This window comes from Aspergillus uvarum (assembly GCF_003184745.1).
Source record: "Aspergillus uvarum CBS 121591 unplaced genomic scaffold BO82scaffold_35, whole genome shotgun sequence".
Classification (NCBI taxonomy): domain Eukaryota; kingdom Fungi; phylum Ascomycota; class Eurotiomycetes; order Eurotiales; family Aspergillaceae; genus Aspergillus; species Aspergillus uvarum.
Window position 1 is genome coordinate 349,146 of NW_020291332.1, and position 14,006 is coordinate 363,151.

At 52.3% G+C, this 14,006-nt stretch overlaps 4 protein-coding genes across 4 annotated transcripts; 2 read left to right on the forward strand and 2 right to left on the reverse strand.

Annotated features, from left to right (window-relative positions):
• Positions 1-48: 48 nt before the first annotated feature.
• Positions 49-1,761, reverse strand: BO82DRAFT_403236 (uncharacterized protein; the record flags this gene model as incomplete). The annotated part of the gene is made up of 1 exon (XM_025639366.1): positions 49-1,761. The coding sequence occupies one exon, from the start codon at positions 1,759-1,761 to the stop codon at positions 49-51; it is 1,713 nt and encodes a 570-aa protein (XP_025490886.1).
• A 121-nt stretch (positions 1,762-1,882) lies between these two features.
• On the reverse strand, positions 1,883-3,977 carry BO82DRAFT_337946 (MCT family MFS transporter). The gene is made up of 2 exons (XM_025633411.1): positions 2,417-3,977; positions 1,883-2,357 (listed from the first exon to the last, which is right to left on the reverse strand). Exons 1-2 carry the CDS (start codon positions 3,724-3,726, stop codon positions 2,192-2,194), a joined length of 1,476 nt encoding a protein of 491 aa, XP_025490887.1. The 5' UTR covers positions 3,727-3,977; the 3' UTR covers positions 1,883-2,191.
• Positions 3,978-5,021: 1,044 nt separating this feature from the next.
• On the forward strand, positions 5,022-6,332 carry BO82DRAFT_337949 (acyl-CoA desaturase; the record flags this gene model as incomplete). Its single annotated transcript, XM_025633412.1, has 4 exons — positions 5,022-5,263; positions 5,354-5,786; positions 5,828-5,914; positions 5,991-6,332. The coding sequence occupies 4 exons, from the start codon at positions 5,022-5,024 to the stop codon at positions 6,192-6,194; spliced, it is 966 nt and encodes a 321-aa protein (XP_025490888.1). The 3' UTR covers positions 6,195-6,332.
• A 1,251-nt stretch (positions 6,333-7,583) lies between these two features.
• On the forward strand, positions 7,584-9,691 carry sxa2 (putative pheromone processing carboxypeptidase (Sxa2)). The gene is made up of 5 exons (XM_025629769.1): positions 7,584-7,981; positions 8,032-8,213; positions 8,270-8,370; positions 8,428-8,654; positions 8,713-9,691. The coding sequence occupies exons 1-5, from the start codon at positions 7,786-7,788 to the stop codon at positions 9,582-9,584; spliced, it is 1,578 nt and encodes a 525-aa protein (XP_025490889.1). The 5' UTR covers positions 7,584-7,785; the 3' UTR covers positions 9,585-9,691.
• Positions 9,692-14,006: the final 4,315 nt, after the last annotated feature.

Sequence of the window (14,006 nt, forward strand, 5' to 3'; positions counted from 1 at the left end):
ACAACACACAGCCCCTGGATTTGAGGGCTTCGAAGTGATTAGGTTAGATTAAATCAAGAATCCTCGAAAATCCCGCCGAATCATCGGGAATCGGAACTCGTGGTGGCGTGCGGGTAGATCGCCCGCTGGGGCTGCTGGGGCTGCCGCTGCCGCTGGGGCTGGGGCTGGGGCTGGGGAGTGAGGTAGTGGCTGTGAGGGACGGGATGGTAATGATGACGATGATGAAGAGACAGAGGAGGATTTCCTTGAAGGAGTAGGAGTTGGGGAGAAGAATGACCCCGTCACGGTGGTGGAGGAGATGTGTGTGGGCGTTTGAGAGGACGAGGATGACTCTTCCTCTTCCTGCTCGACTTCTGGTGGGAAATGGGGCATGGCGAAGGGGAAGGGAATTGTTGTGGGGATGGGGAAGGAGGTGGGAATTGGGAAGGAGGGCGACAGTGACATTGCAGGTGGTGGACGGGGTAGGGAGGTGGGTATTGGTGCGGGCCCGGGGAATGGATGAATTGGGAGGATGCTCACATTGGCGCTGCTGGTGCTGGATGAAGGGATCTTCGAGAGTGTTGTCTGTGATGGTCGAATGGTGCGGGTGCGGCTGCGAGTACGTGTGCGAGTGCGCGTGGTGATTGTGCGTGTTGGCCGCGGGGATTTCGTCTCGATACCACCACCGCTTGTGATCGTAGGGCTGGGACGGGGCCCGGAAATGATGCCTTCCCGGTTGGCGGTGGAGAGGATGGAGAGTATCCCGCTGCTCGGCGGGGTCTGTACTGGCGCAGTGGAGGAGGATGCCGGGATGCAGATGGGGAGGTCTTCGGGGAGAACGCAGATCAAGATGTCTTCTTCTTCCTCTTCCTCCTCCTCTTCGGCCTCCACTTCGTCGTAGGTGTTGCTGGGTGTCGCGCTTGGAGTCACGCTTGGGGTGACGCTGGCTGGTAGCACACCGCTGCTGTGGTTGGTTAAGACATGTCTCAGGGCGAGGGGGTGTACTGTAATTCGGCTGATGCTGGTGCTACTGCTGCTGCTGCTCGTGCTGGAGCTGAAGCCGCTCACGATTACAGTGACCGTGTCCACTGAGGGACAGGGGGGACACTGCACAGAAGGGCATGCAGGCTCGCTTTCTTTCGGCCAAGGCGTGGGATCAGGCAGGATCTTCGCAGAACTACTGTCGGGAGGTGTGATCTTGCTGGGTGTCGAATTGGCAACGCTGGATGGGAGGGAGTGAGTGGGGTGCACGACGCCTCCTGACGAGGGAATGTGAATTCTGCTGCTGCTGCTGGAAAGAGGAGGACGTGGGATATGCTCGGGAGCACCATCGTGAGGTGTAGGTGTTTCCTGGACGCTGTCGTGCGGCACAGAATGGAATGGGTGTGGTGGAGGTATAACAGCTTCAGAGGAGGAAGACACCACTCCAGGGGGAACATGAGCAGCCTCGGACGACGTGGGTGTAGCCGTCAATGAGATAGCTGGGGAAAATGGGTGGATTGGATGAGCATCCCAATGGTCTCCGTCTTCATATGGAGGTATGGTACTCGATGTAGCTGAGTGAGATGGATGCACGACACTCTGAGAAGAGGAAATGGGCGTGCTGGAGGTGGAGTTTCCTCCTTGAGATGCAGACACAGGACTCGAAGACTTAGTTCCTGTTGTGGATAGCGCCCCAGAGCCTCCTGCAGGGATTCCTGGATATTGAGGAATAGCTGCTACGCCGGGGCCAAGAGCCCAGGAGGTCAAGACCACTGCTAGAACTTGCTTGGAGGAAGGCATCGTAGACTGGCAATAATTTTGATCTTTCCGAAGGCTGTTTACCGAGGGTAAAATGTGAAGCGAGGCTGGCAGCCAGAAAATCGCATGTCATGGAAGAAGTGGCATTATATGAACTCTATGACTTCGTCTCTATGTAATCCGGGAATCGAAATGTGTGATTGCCTTCCATCCCCTCAAATCACAATCCAATGAGCTTTAATTGCTCATCGTGACAACAGACGCGTGTGATGGTTAGCCACCGTAGGTTTGTTGGGCAGACCTCGTCGGAAGCGAAGCCCGCAAACAGACGTCCGGCTCGCCTCATGGTACCGCGAATGGCCAGCTGCATATATATCTATACCTACTGTTTCTGTGATATGGCTCAAAGCCTCCAAAAATGATATTAAATATTAGACTGGGAAGTAAGATTGATACCCATCCGTGTCATAGGTTAGTAGATCACGAGAGCCTGGCGCCAGCCGACACGGACTAATTTGGCTGCAGTAACGCAAACAAGGCCAAGAGCATAGCAGCAGATCGTAAAGGTGATGAGACCCCAGTACTTCCCATCGCACCGGGAAAGAATCACACCAGCGATAGGCATGCCAGTAAGGGTTCTAGAATGTTCGTCATTAGCCCTGCAAAATCATTATAGGTAAGTAGGGAATCGCCTTACCCGAAACTGACGATCGTGTACGCTGTGGCATAGTATCTGCCATAATTCTCGATCTTGCAGAGCTGAGAGATACAGACTGGCGTAAGACTGATGTTACTGCCACTTGCAAATCCAAAAATGACACAGTACACAATCATGACCGGGACACTGTCGCTCGCTGGAAGCCAGAGGCATGCGTTGCATACAAGACACAAGGCAACAGTGACGATGAGAGTATTGAAGCGGCCCAGATAATCAGCAACAAAGCCAGGAATACCTCGTCCGAAGAACGAACCAGCGTTCAAGATTGCGAGCATTTGGTACGACAGTTTTGTCGAGACGCCATTATCCAATGCGTAGGAGGAGATATAACTGAGTGGGACAAAAAGTCCCCATTCGATAAAGAAGATCCCCAAGGTTGTGAGGGTGAATACAGGATCCCGAAAGATACGGAAATCGGGAAGAACGTTCTCTTTCGACGCCGGTTTCTTGGGCAACCGGGATTTGATGAGTAGGCATGCGGCTAGCAGCGTGATGAGACAAATGAGAGCAATGACTCGAGTTGCCCATGCCCACCCTATCTTGGGGAATAGAGCTTCCAGTGCCAGGGGGAAGATAACGCCACCGACGGAGCCACCCGTTGCGGCGATGCCCGTCGCGATCCCACGCTTCTCGTTGAAGAAGTGTCCGATGGCAGAAATTGCTGGCGTAAACAGCAACGAGGCTCCGATACCCCCTGCAACACCTATTACTAGCATGAAGTGCCAGTACTGCGTGCAGAACCCCAAGGCGATCATCATCGCCATGATCAGCACAGCTCCGGCGCAGACAAGAAATCGGGGTCCTTTGGCGTCGAAGATAGGACCTATCTGAATGCCGCAGAAGAAAGTCAGGAATGCGTAGACGCCGAAGATCCACCCAATGCTGCCAGAGCTGTAGTCCTTCAATTGATGGCTCTCAATGTACGCCTGTAGTGTGCCGATGGTATTCACCAGACCAAGAGAACCAACGAGGCCCATGAAGCTTCCAAAGACTACCAACCAAGCTTCTAGTCCACCTTCAGGATAGGTGTTGCCATCCGCATCGGTCGTCCCGACAGTCACGGGGACACTATGCGCTGAATCGTCCGAGGGGAATTCGCCAGATGAAGGCCTGTACAGACCGCCTTCAAGTGTCGTTGATGCACCTTGCGGGAGGCCATCGTTGACTTGTGTGTCTGGCTGTTTCTCCTCGAATGCTGGGGTTGTCGTTTCATTCGAGTCATTGAGCTGCGTGGTGTGTACAGTAGACTCCACGCGCGCGTTGTCCGATGACTCGAAATTCGTCGCCATATCAATTGCGGTACCGGCGGGAAGGTGGACCACAGACGATTCGGAGGGGGAAGCTTATTTCGTTCCCGTGTTTTCAAACGGCCACTATGAAAGTTGAAAGAGATACAGCGAGGAAAAGACAGATGGAAGGCACCCAGAAATAAGTAGAAGTTCTACAGCAAAAAGCAACCATCCACAGCACAGTCCGCCACCAGTCTTCAGGTGCAAGCAAATATGCCCGAACGAAACAGCCAGGTACCCTTGGAAAGCACGGCGGCAAAAGAAGAAAAAAAAAAAAGTGGGAAGAGAAAGGAATGAATGGATATTGAATACTAAGCTAGCCGGGCAACCGATTAGTGGGTGGTATTCAGTGCTCCACAGTGGGGAGAAGGTTGTTTGCTTGGGCCTCTCTGCTTCTTCTCTCATACAGCACTTACGATGAGCAATTACTCCACATCTTCACAGTCTCAGACTGACCACAAATCATGTATCATGGTGACAGACCGCTAACAAGCGAGGCAAAGGAGTCAAGGGCCTTGTCGAGTCGGTTTGTAAGAGTTCAGGGTCTGGCTGTGTCTGCTGGCTTGGCAGGTCAGAATATACGCTAAACGCCATTGGGAAGGTGGAACGAGAATTGGAAGAGGAAGATCGAAGATGAACTGTATCCTAGAGTCAGCCACAAGTAGACTTGTGACTCACACTTTATAGCTCAGAATACAGACAAAGGAGAAGAAGAGAAGGAGGTTCTCGGATTGAAAAGACAGGAGGGAACCTCGAATTGAACGGAGATGAGGACATTACGTAAGGTAGGCTCCTAACCCAGGCCTTTTTGGGCAGGCGTGCTTCAAGCCTGTGCTGCTGTTACTCCAAAGCAGTCCTATCACGCAGTCGTCTCATAATCTCTTTCTCTCGTTCAGGCTGCTGTATGAGCCCTTAAACCGACCACCGTAAGTCCTTCAACGCAGAGATTGGACCAGGATGCTATCATTGCACAACAGACGAGGGGAAGGATGTGCAAGTAACCGTAGGAGTATGCGCGACACACTAACACTCGAGACAGAAGGAAATGAAACTCCCATGCTGTGTGACTGCTCACGTATGGTTGTCGGTCACCACCATTGCCCTGTTCGACGTTTGGGCATCTCGGCTCCGGAAGTAGCACATCCCCAACTGTTCAACATGTTCAAGTGGGATGATTTCCTTGTGGTTTTAAAGGCAGGCTATTCGCAATTGATTCCTTTGCAATGTTCTTTCACACACTGTGTATACCTGGGTGGTTCCTATCTCTAGGATTGCACCCCACAAAGGCTGGTACCATGCCAGACCCCCCAAAGCCGCGCATCAGCGAGGGACCAGTGACACTTCGCAACTGGCCCCGCCATATTGCTTGGTTTAACACGACTTTTATCATCATAATACCGTTACTTGGCTGCATTGCTGCTGTCTTCACCCCCTTGCGACGATCCACTATCATCTGGGCTGTGCTCTACTACTTTTGGACTGCGCTGGGGATTACCGCTGGCTATCATCGGTTATGGTCACATAGAACCTACGAAGCGTGAGTGTTTCTCTGCGTATGAGCTGGCTTCATAGCCCCAAACAGCTTGTACACAAGAACATGATTGTTGACGGGCATTTTATCTTTCAGGGGCCTACCGCTCAGAATTTTCCTGGCCTGTGCCGGTGGAGGCGCCGTGCAGGGCTCGATTCGCTGGTGGGGTGCGAAACATCGCGCCCATCACAGATGGACGGACACGGAGAAGGACCCATACAATATCCGGAGGGGCCTGTTATACTCCCACGTGCTATGGATAATACTGAAGCAGGACCCCAAGCACTGTGGTCGGCCAGATATCTCTGACTTGAACGAAGATCCAGTAGTCATCTGGCAGCATCGGAACTATATCAAATTTGTGCTTGGCTTTGGCTTGATCCTACCGATGGTCATAGCTGGCTTGGGATGGGGTGACTGGAAGGGTGGCTTGGTGTATGCTGGCATCTTGAGGATGTTTCTATTCCAGCAGGCAACTTTCTGTGTCAATTCATTGGCACATTGGCTGGGAGATCAGGCCAGTTTTCATGTGCTTTGGCGAAGGTGTCCTGATCTGCTGACAAGCTTTAGCCCTTTGATGACAGGAACTCGCCCCGCGACCATATTCTTACCGCGTTGGTCACACTTGGTGAGGGTTACCATAACTTCCACCACGAGGTAAAGCAATCCGCTTGGGGACCGGATTCCATTTCGAGATCTTCACTTATCGTTGTGGTGACCTTGGATATGCTAGTTCCCCTCGGATTATCGCAACGGCATCGAGTGGTGGCAGTATGACCCCACGAAATGGGCTATTTGGATTTGGTCCAAATTCCGTCTGGCCTCGAACCTCAAGCGGTTCCGCACCAATGAGATCGAGATAGGCCGTGTACAACAGATGCAGAAGAGACTTGACCAGCGGGTGGCCAATCTCAATTGCAGTGTTCCCCTGAACTAGCTGCCTGCAGTCGACCAATTGAATAAGGGATTGTTCTGTTTGGAAAGTCTCTTGACTGGCCAGCCTGACACATTGTGCTGGAGCCTAATGATAATGCTAGATAACCTGTGGTCATTATTCCACCGTCGAGCCAGGTTGTTTTTGAGCGTGTATCAAAATCTGGATGCCTCGATACATAGACTTATTTAGTTGAGGCTAGCCCAGGTTGAAGTCTTATCATGGATCTCGATTCCGAACTTCATGTCTTTGTATACATTTTCGAACCACAGTAAGCATTTGTGCTTGGGAATATCCGTCATTCGTACGTTGACAACAATATGCTGACGAATTTGTTGACTTCAGTTCTGGGTACCATTGTGTAAGTAGAACTGGATTCGATGTTCCCAACAGAGGGACTTCCGCAAACTGGCTATAATGTGGCCTCTAAGAATCCTTTGGCAAGATGTGTTGTGCTTCGTCTGTAACTGAGATGCACCCTTGAAGTGCCAACTGAGCGTAACATTTCACACCGTTCAGCGATCACTGGAAGTGCTTATCTAGACATTGACTGTGGCGGTACCCGCAGCTTCTGAAGAATATCTGCCGGATATTAAAGCCTCGACTGCAAAAATTCAATCGTGTTTCTCAAGCTATAGCAACAGAAGAACGCGTCTCTAGCTTCAGAGGGGAGGTTGGAGTATGTTGTAGCGGGAAAGGTGCTTGTTTTGACCGGAAACACAGCGGCTGTTCTGGTCGAAGGCACTCGGCGAAAGCTTGTCCTCGGCATTCCTATCGCGGCTAGACTAGTCCATCAGCTCCATTCTATCTCCGTCGTACTCCGTCCCTCCTCCGTGAGACACTGCGAAATTAACCACGACCCATCACATCATCCCACATTGGGGAAATGAGGACAGCAAGGTTTGAGCCAGTAAGTGCTCGTCTTTCTTATTGTCTTATCTGTGCAAATTCCATCACGTTATCACCTTCCTTGACGATCGCTAGCATTGTCGGCACTAAGCGGCCAACGACTCTGTTTGTGTATTAGCCCGGAGAATTCTCCACAGCTTAGGGACCTATCGCTTGCGGCCGGGATTGAGCGTTTAATGCTACGTGATCCTGCCCTCATGTCTATCGCTATGTCTACCGTTTGATCCAGCTGCCGTCTTGCCAATCGAATGCATTCACTCCCATATCGCCCACCCAGCATAATCAAACCAACACGGGATGGGACTGGTGCGATGTAATCTGCATGTTGCCAACACTGCAAGGTCCGGTGCCTGAAAACAATCGGCTATGGTGAGGAGATAGCCGAGCACCATGCAAGGTCCCATCCTCCCCTGCCAGAAGCTTGCAAGCAATCAAAAGAACCTGTTAGCCTGTTCATGCTTCTCCACTTGGTCATATGCGGCCCTCTCAAGCCAACGCATCGATTGAAGCTTTCTCCGAACCTAAATGGCTCCACACGATGACCGTATCAAATAGCTCATCAGCCTATCTTTCTTGATAGGTGATACAGCTTGAGTGATATAAATACCCCTCTTTCTCTTGCTTAGACTCAAGAACAGGCAAGCAAGTTTTTGTCACAAGGCTTGTCCCACATCACACTACCAGTATGCTGTTCCGCAGTCTACTGTCCACGGCTGTCCTAGCGGCCTCGCTATGCGCAGACCATGCATCTGCTGGTAAACTTGGCCGGTTTGCTCAAAGAACCCGCGACGCCAAACCGGCTAAGCGCGCAGGAGAGGTCGCGAAGCGGTCGCACTCGACCCCTGTTGAAGACTACCGGTTCTACAACAACGCTACGCATGGTATGTTGCCCGGAGCAGTGATCAAAGGACAGAGCTGACTTGGATCCTAGCCTTCCGTGTGAAGAGTCTGCCTGATGTTCATTACGACATCGGCGAGACATACTCTGGCTTGATCCCCATCGAGAAGGACGATCCGTCGAGAGCACTTTTCTTTGTCTTCCAACCTACCGTTGGTGCGCCCGTGGATGAGGTCACCATCTGGTTGAATGGTGGCCCTGGATGCTCGTCTCTGGTCCGTTCCTAGCATTATTCTTGTTTAACTTGAATACACTGCTGATGTGTTTACAGGAGGGCTTTCTCCAAGAAAATGGACGGTTCACCTGGCAGCCTGGAACATACTTGCCCGTTGAGAACCAATACTCATGGGTAAACCTGACTAACGTGCTGTGGTAAGTTGCCATCTCTGGTATGCCACTAGAGGCACCCGAGCTAAGCCAACCATTTAGGGTCGACCAACCTGTTGGCACGGGCTTCTCTGTTGGCACCCCAACTGCAGTGTCTGAGGAGGAGATCGCACAGGACTTCATTAAGTTCTTCAAGAACTGGCAGCAGACCTTCGGCATCAAGAACTTCAAGATCTACGTGACTGGCGAGAGCTATGCAGGCCGCTATGTCCCTTATATCTCAGCTGCCATGCTGGACGAGAAGGACACGGAGTACTTTGACCTGAAGGGTGGGTGTCTCCAAGAACTTTGAGAACGGATCTGTTTGACTCATTACCCAAACTACAGGAGCTTTGACCTACGACCCTGTCATTGGCCAGTTCGACTACGTCCAGACCGACGCACCGGTCGTGCCCTTCGTCCAGGACAACAAGGTCCTCTTCAACTTCAACGCCAGCTTCCTGGCCGAGCTGGAGCAGCTCCACGAGTCCTGCGGCTACAAGGCCTTCATCGACGATTATCTCACCTTCCCCGCCAGCGGGGTCCAGCCTCCGAAGAGCATGAACTACTCGGGCGACTGTGACCTCTGGGACCTGATCAACAACGAGGTCCTCGGCAACAACCCCTGCTTCAACCCCTACGCGATCAACGAGAACTGCCCCATCGTCTGGGACGTGCTGGGCTTCCCGACTGAGGTTGACTACACTCCGCCGGGGGCGACGATCTACTTCGACCGGTCGGACGTGAAGCGCGCCCTGCACGCCCCGGCCAACATCACCTGGTCCGAGTGCTCGAACGAGAGCGTCTTCGTGGGCGTGGGCGGCCCCGAGGGCGAGGGCGACTTGTCCGCCAACCCGATCGAGCATGTTCTGCCGCAAGTCATCGAGGGCACCAACCGCGTGCTCATCTCCAACGGCGACTTCGACATGGTCATCCTCACCCAGGGCACCCTGCTCTCCATCCAGAACATGACCTGGAATGGCAAGCTGGGCTTCGAGACCGAGCCCGCCACCCCGATCAACATCGAGCTCCCGGACCTGCAGTGGGACCCCATCCTGGGCGGCGCCACCGGCGGCCAGGGCGACATGGGCATCCAGCACTACGAGCGCGGCCTGATGTGGGCGGAGACCTACCAGAGCGGCCACATGCAGCCGCAGTACCAGCCCCGTGTGTCGTACCGACACCTGCAGTGGCTGCTGGGGAGAATCGATAAGCTGTGAGGCATCCACCGGAAACTAAGGAGGGACTCACTTCCTAGTTCATCCTGTATAGCTAGTATATATACGATCTAAACCGCATCGATGTACATGATTAAAATGCAAATCTTATATCTACTGCAGGGATCCCTTTCCCATAACAGTCCACATCCTCCCGTGACGATCTCGCCACAGTCCTCCCCAGTCCAAAACCCCAGACTAGGTCAAACGACGGGACTCAGGATATACGTCGACTTACCCCTTCAGGTAAAGAAACACGCCTAGCCATTCCCCCCCGGGACAGACCCTGACCCCACGGTAAAGCCCTGCCCAGTAAACAAGCTTAATCGACTCGGGACCACGAATCCCCCTCACGACCCAGCACTAAACCCTCCGTCTTCAGTATCCAAAGTACATTGCAACCCCGAGTAAAGAACAGTCCATATGGCCCCAGATCCCCACCGCCCATACATCTCCCGGAAAAGTAATATCTCGACTCGCAATAGCCACATCTAACCGAGCAGGGTCCGAAACCGATCCTCGGGAATCGGTATTCCCACGACGCACCACCACCCAAACAGGAAATCTGTTCCTGGCGAGGCTCATGGCTCGCACCCCTACCACAAAAGTCCGGGGGGTGTGGAATCACGCGTGCCAACCATTGTGGCTGGCTGCCAGTAGTACCCTACGTTGTAGGTATGGTGGCCTTTCACTCTTCAGGGTAGAGTACAGCACTGGACCTCAGCCCTATGTGAAAGCCTTGGGAAACATTTGCCACTATTGTGGTCGTGGCTGTCCGGTAAGTATAGTGGTTTTTGCGAAGTGCAGTATCGACTGACTTGCCTACTCCATGGGGTTGACTCTGCTTCTTGTGGGTGACTACCGTGGTATTCGGTGCGTTAGCCTGTGGCTGCTGACTGGGTGTCTTCGCAGCTACTCATCTATCCACGTGGATAGCATTGTTGACGGTGATGGTGACAAGATGGAACGGGTATCTGGAGACTATGGTCAACTGACTGGTAAGTTAGTGAGGATAATTATCCAACTGCGAGCTGACTAGTGGTTGGTTATCCTGACAGTATACTGGGTAGTCAAGTGCAGGACAAGGCGTACTTTGTCTGCATTAACTACCTAGCCAGTGACTTCTGCTCGTTGCGAGTGCTTACGCTGCTCTGCTTACGCTGTAGCCCAGTACTGGAATCGACTAGCGCGGTTTTCCTACATTAGTGTCTAGTATCGCTCCATCTAGTCTTATTCATCTGTACGGATATTGGCGAGACTGAAAATTTTTTCCCTTTGTGCATGGGGACCGTTATATCAGACCATGAATACAATTCATTGTTTTTACTCGAGCGGATCATGCCATTGTTAGGTGGATCTTAGCGGATGGGGGATATAGAGACGGCTGGGGGACTGAGTAAGTAGATCTCCCACGATGGAATCTGGTTCGATTTTTATGAAGATTGGCTTTGGAGGATGGAAGAAAGAGGCTGAAACTGAGAAATGGTGGCTTACGGTAACTAACTCAAGTCTACGTTTACTACGCTCGTGCTCATGTAACTGACTGGGACAAATCATCCGGTCCTACTCCCCTTTACTCCGGTGCATCTGAGAAGCAATCAGATCACACGGTAGCCGAAATTGCACAAGAATACTGCAACGTAAGTCGCAGTCTCGAACAAATTGCGACTCGTGTCCTAGCCCGACATCAAGTACGCTGACAGGCTGGGGGAACACATCTTACCCCATACCTCGGGAGGTCTTTTGCCCTAAAGACGGTCCTTTCTGGTTGAGATGAAAGCTCCAACCGGATTGGCTGGGACCAAGGTATGGCAGTGCCGAGCGAAGTCGAAGAGAAGACCATGGCGAAACAGGCTAAGGGGTCCCTAATCATACTAGACTAGGAGAGGCTCGACTTTGGCCCCATCACCCTTGGGTATTCGGGACGGGTAAATGAGTCCCGGGCCACTTCGGCCACAAAAGCACTGTCATTGGTCAGGGGGCGACAATGTTTTCCGTCGCTCACTCAACGAATTGCGGGAGTTACTGGAGTAAGATATTGTGTGATGATGTCCAGACTCTCCTCTTCCGTCGTCTCTGTTCGGTCGGACGGTGAGATTGGTGCATTCAGACAATTGAACTGGGGGTTTGGGTAGGCTCCGGGTTGAGGCATCATGACTCAGGACGGTTGCGGACATGACGAACCGGACCATGATGAAAGGCTGCATCCACATCGAGCCTAAGCCTGCTTGGGAATTCCGCCTCGTGTTGACAGGGTCCGACAAATTGAATGTGTCGACTCGTTGCTGAACTCTTGGCTTGGAGCCGTGGGTGCGGGTGGTCGTTCGCATGTGTCCTGTAGATCGTGCACTGTTCCTTACACCCTTACCTTAACATCAAGTAGGCGACCACTGCCTCCTTCCCACTTTCTGAGAAGACGATTGCCCCCGCCATTGAAGTTAGAGGGCAAAGGAACCTCATCGAAAGACCGTGAGCCGACGAAGTTTGGGCAGCGGTGAAATTGGCAAAGCGAATCCGCGGCACCTTCCGAATCTCTTCGAGACATGGGCTTCGGTACCGACGCTGTCACCAGATGGGGTAATTTTACCTCCATATGATTACCGATTCCGGATTAGCGCCAATTCAGCCGTGTCCTCGATGACGTACGGGTCAGGTCAATCTTGGCACGTGGGATTTTTTGGTCCATCACGGCGGATATTTTTCTTTCAGCTGGTTGATCGATCGCAAGATGGAGATGCGGGAATCCCTGATTGAGCCCGTTCATTGTCATCACGAGACCAAAGACCTGATGGGTACAGGGCTGGCAGCCTGGCACAATCTGAATCAGCGATGCAAGCGATTGCTCCTCATTCCCACATGCTCTGACGAGTGTGGTCCAACGTGTGGTGGGGATCGTCTTTCCCTGAGGCGGAGCCCGAGGATGGTCGGAGAGTCGGAGAGACCCAGCCAGCCGCCCAAAGAAGCTTAAGGTCGCTTCCCAGTTGGATTTCAGGTTCGACGCCAGGCTCCAGGAAATGTTGTGAGCCACAACGGAAAAGAATGGGTCGCTATGATGGGGTGGCTGTTCCCGTTCTTGGACCCTCCTGCAGTTGACCGTTGACCGTAAACTGTGAACTGTGAACTGTGAACTTTCAGAAGATGCATGAGGATAGTGGTGGGATGAAGGAGAGGAAGGGAAGTATTAACTATTTATGTATAATGCTGTCAGTTGTTGCCCTTTTAGTATAAACATCATTGATCCATGATAGCATTCCAGTGACCTAATCTGAGAGATAAGGCAGTGGCCATTGATTATCAAGGGAGTCCTCACTGTCCTCTGATTGTTCCTGTCCCTGCCCTGTCCGTCGCTTCCCCTTTTTCCATTCCTGCGTTGGGAATAGAAACTACTCTGTAGGTGTGCTGCTTTTAGCGGGCCGTTCTGCAGCCAGCCAAACGCCAAGCCCACTAAGGCCCCCACCTCCACACCACTTTTGCCTTTCAGCCAATGAACAATCCTTCAGAAAAGGCGTCGGCGTCGGCCGGCGTGATCTGGGCTGAGCCTATCAAAGCTTCCGCGCCATGCTCCATTCCCCATTCTCCATTCTCCTTCTCCGCTCCCGGCTACCCTTCACTAAGTAACCAAGTGCATGTGCTACTCCTACTGCTCCTACTACTCCTACTACAGTACTGCGACTGCATGTACAATCCCTCAATGTGGCTTGTCAAACAACCATCATCCCTTGCAACTATCCGATTCTATTGCCACACTCTGCTTGCTAATGAGAGATGCTTAAGAGGGACTCTTGCTGCAGCAGAGATTTTCGGCTGATGGCCTGGAGATGAGCAGCCAATGCTGGAGAATCTGATAATCCTGGGTGACACCGAAAAACTTTTTCTACCACTTGCCATCTTGATGCTGACTGGCTCATCGGCTGCATGACGACCCATTCAACAGTTCCTGTTGTCTTTTGCCCCTCCAGTCCACTGCAGTGGTCTCTGGTCTCTACCTATCGATAGCGTACTAGCGTGAAAAAAAAAAGTGTAGGGACAGAACAGAAGTAGAAGCAAGATGAGGGACAATGCCATCACTCGTTGCTCCTGCCCTGTCGCTGTTTCCCAAACCGTATATAGATGGCGAAATATTCTCTGTATCCTGCAATCTTTTCTCTTTTTCTCTTCCCTACCACCTCACGGCCCTACCCTATATCCTCTTCCTCTTCCTCTTCCTCTTTTTTTCTCTTCCACTCCGCCCCTCCCTCCCCCTTCCCCGCAATCCCACACATTCATCCTTCCTTCCTAATTCATCCATCTATACCACGGCACCAGCATTGAAGACGCCTACCGTTGCGCTCATTGTCTCATCGCCATTAGAAAGCTTCATTTCCACCTGCTCTCCCCGCTCATCCCTCCCCGAGAGGCTCAGTCTCCTTGCCTGTGGCCTCATTC

Excerpts from the sequence above, each read along its gene's own strand:
- sxa2 (XM_025629769.1), top strand. The coding sequence starts at position 7,786 with ATGCTGTTCCGCAGTCTACTGTCCACGGCTGTCCTAGCGGCCTCGCTA. Across the intron at positions 7,982-8,031 it reads CTACAACAACGCTACGCATG|CCTTCCGTGTGAAGAGTCTG; the intron begins GTATGTTGCCCG and ends CTTGGATCCTAG. Across the intron at positions 8,371-8,427 it reads AACCTGACTAACGTGCTGTG|GGTCGACCAACCTGTTGGCA; the intron begins GTAAGTTGCCAT and ends CCAACCATTTAG.
- BO82DRAFT_337946 (XM_025633411.1), bottom strand. The coding sequence starts at position 3,726 with ATGGCGACGAATTTCGAGTCATCGGACAACGCGCGCGTGGAGTCTACT. Across the intron at positions 2,358-2,416 it reads TACACGATCGTCAGTTTCGG|AACCCTTACTGGCATGCCTA; the intron begins GTAAGGCGATTC and ends CGAACATTCTAG.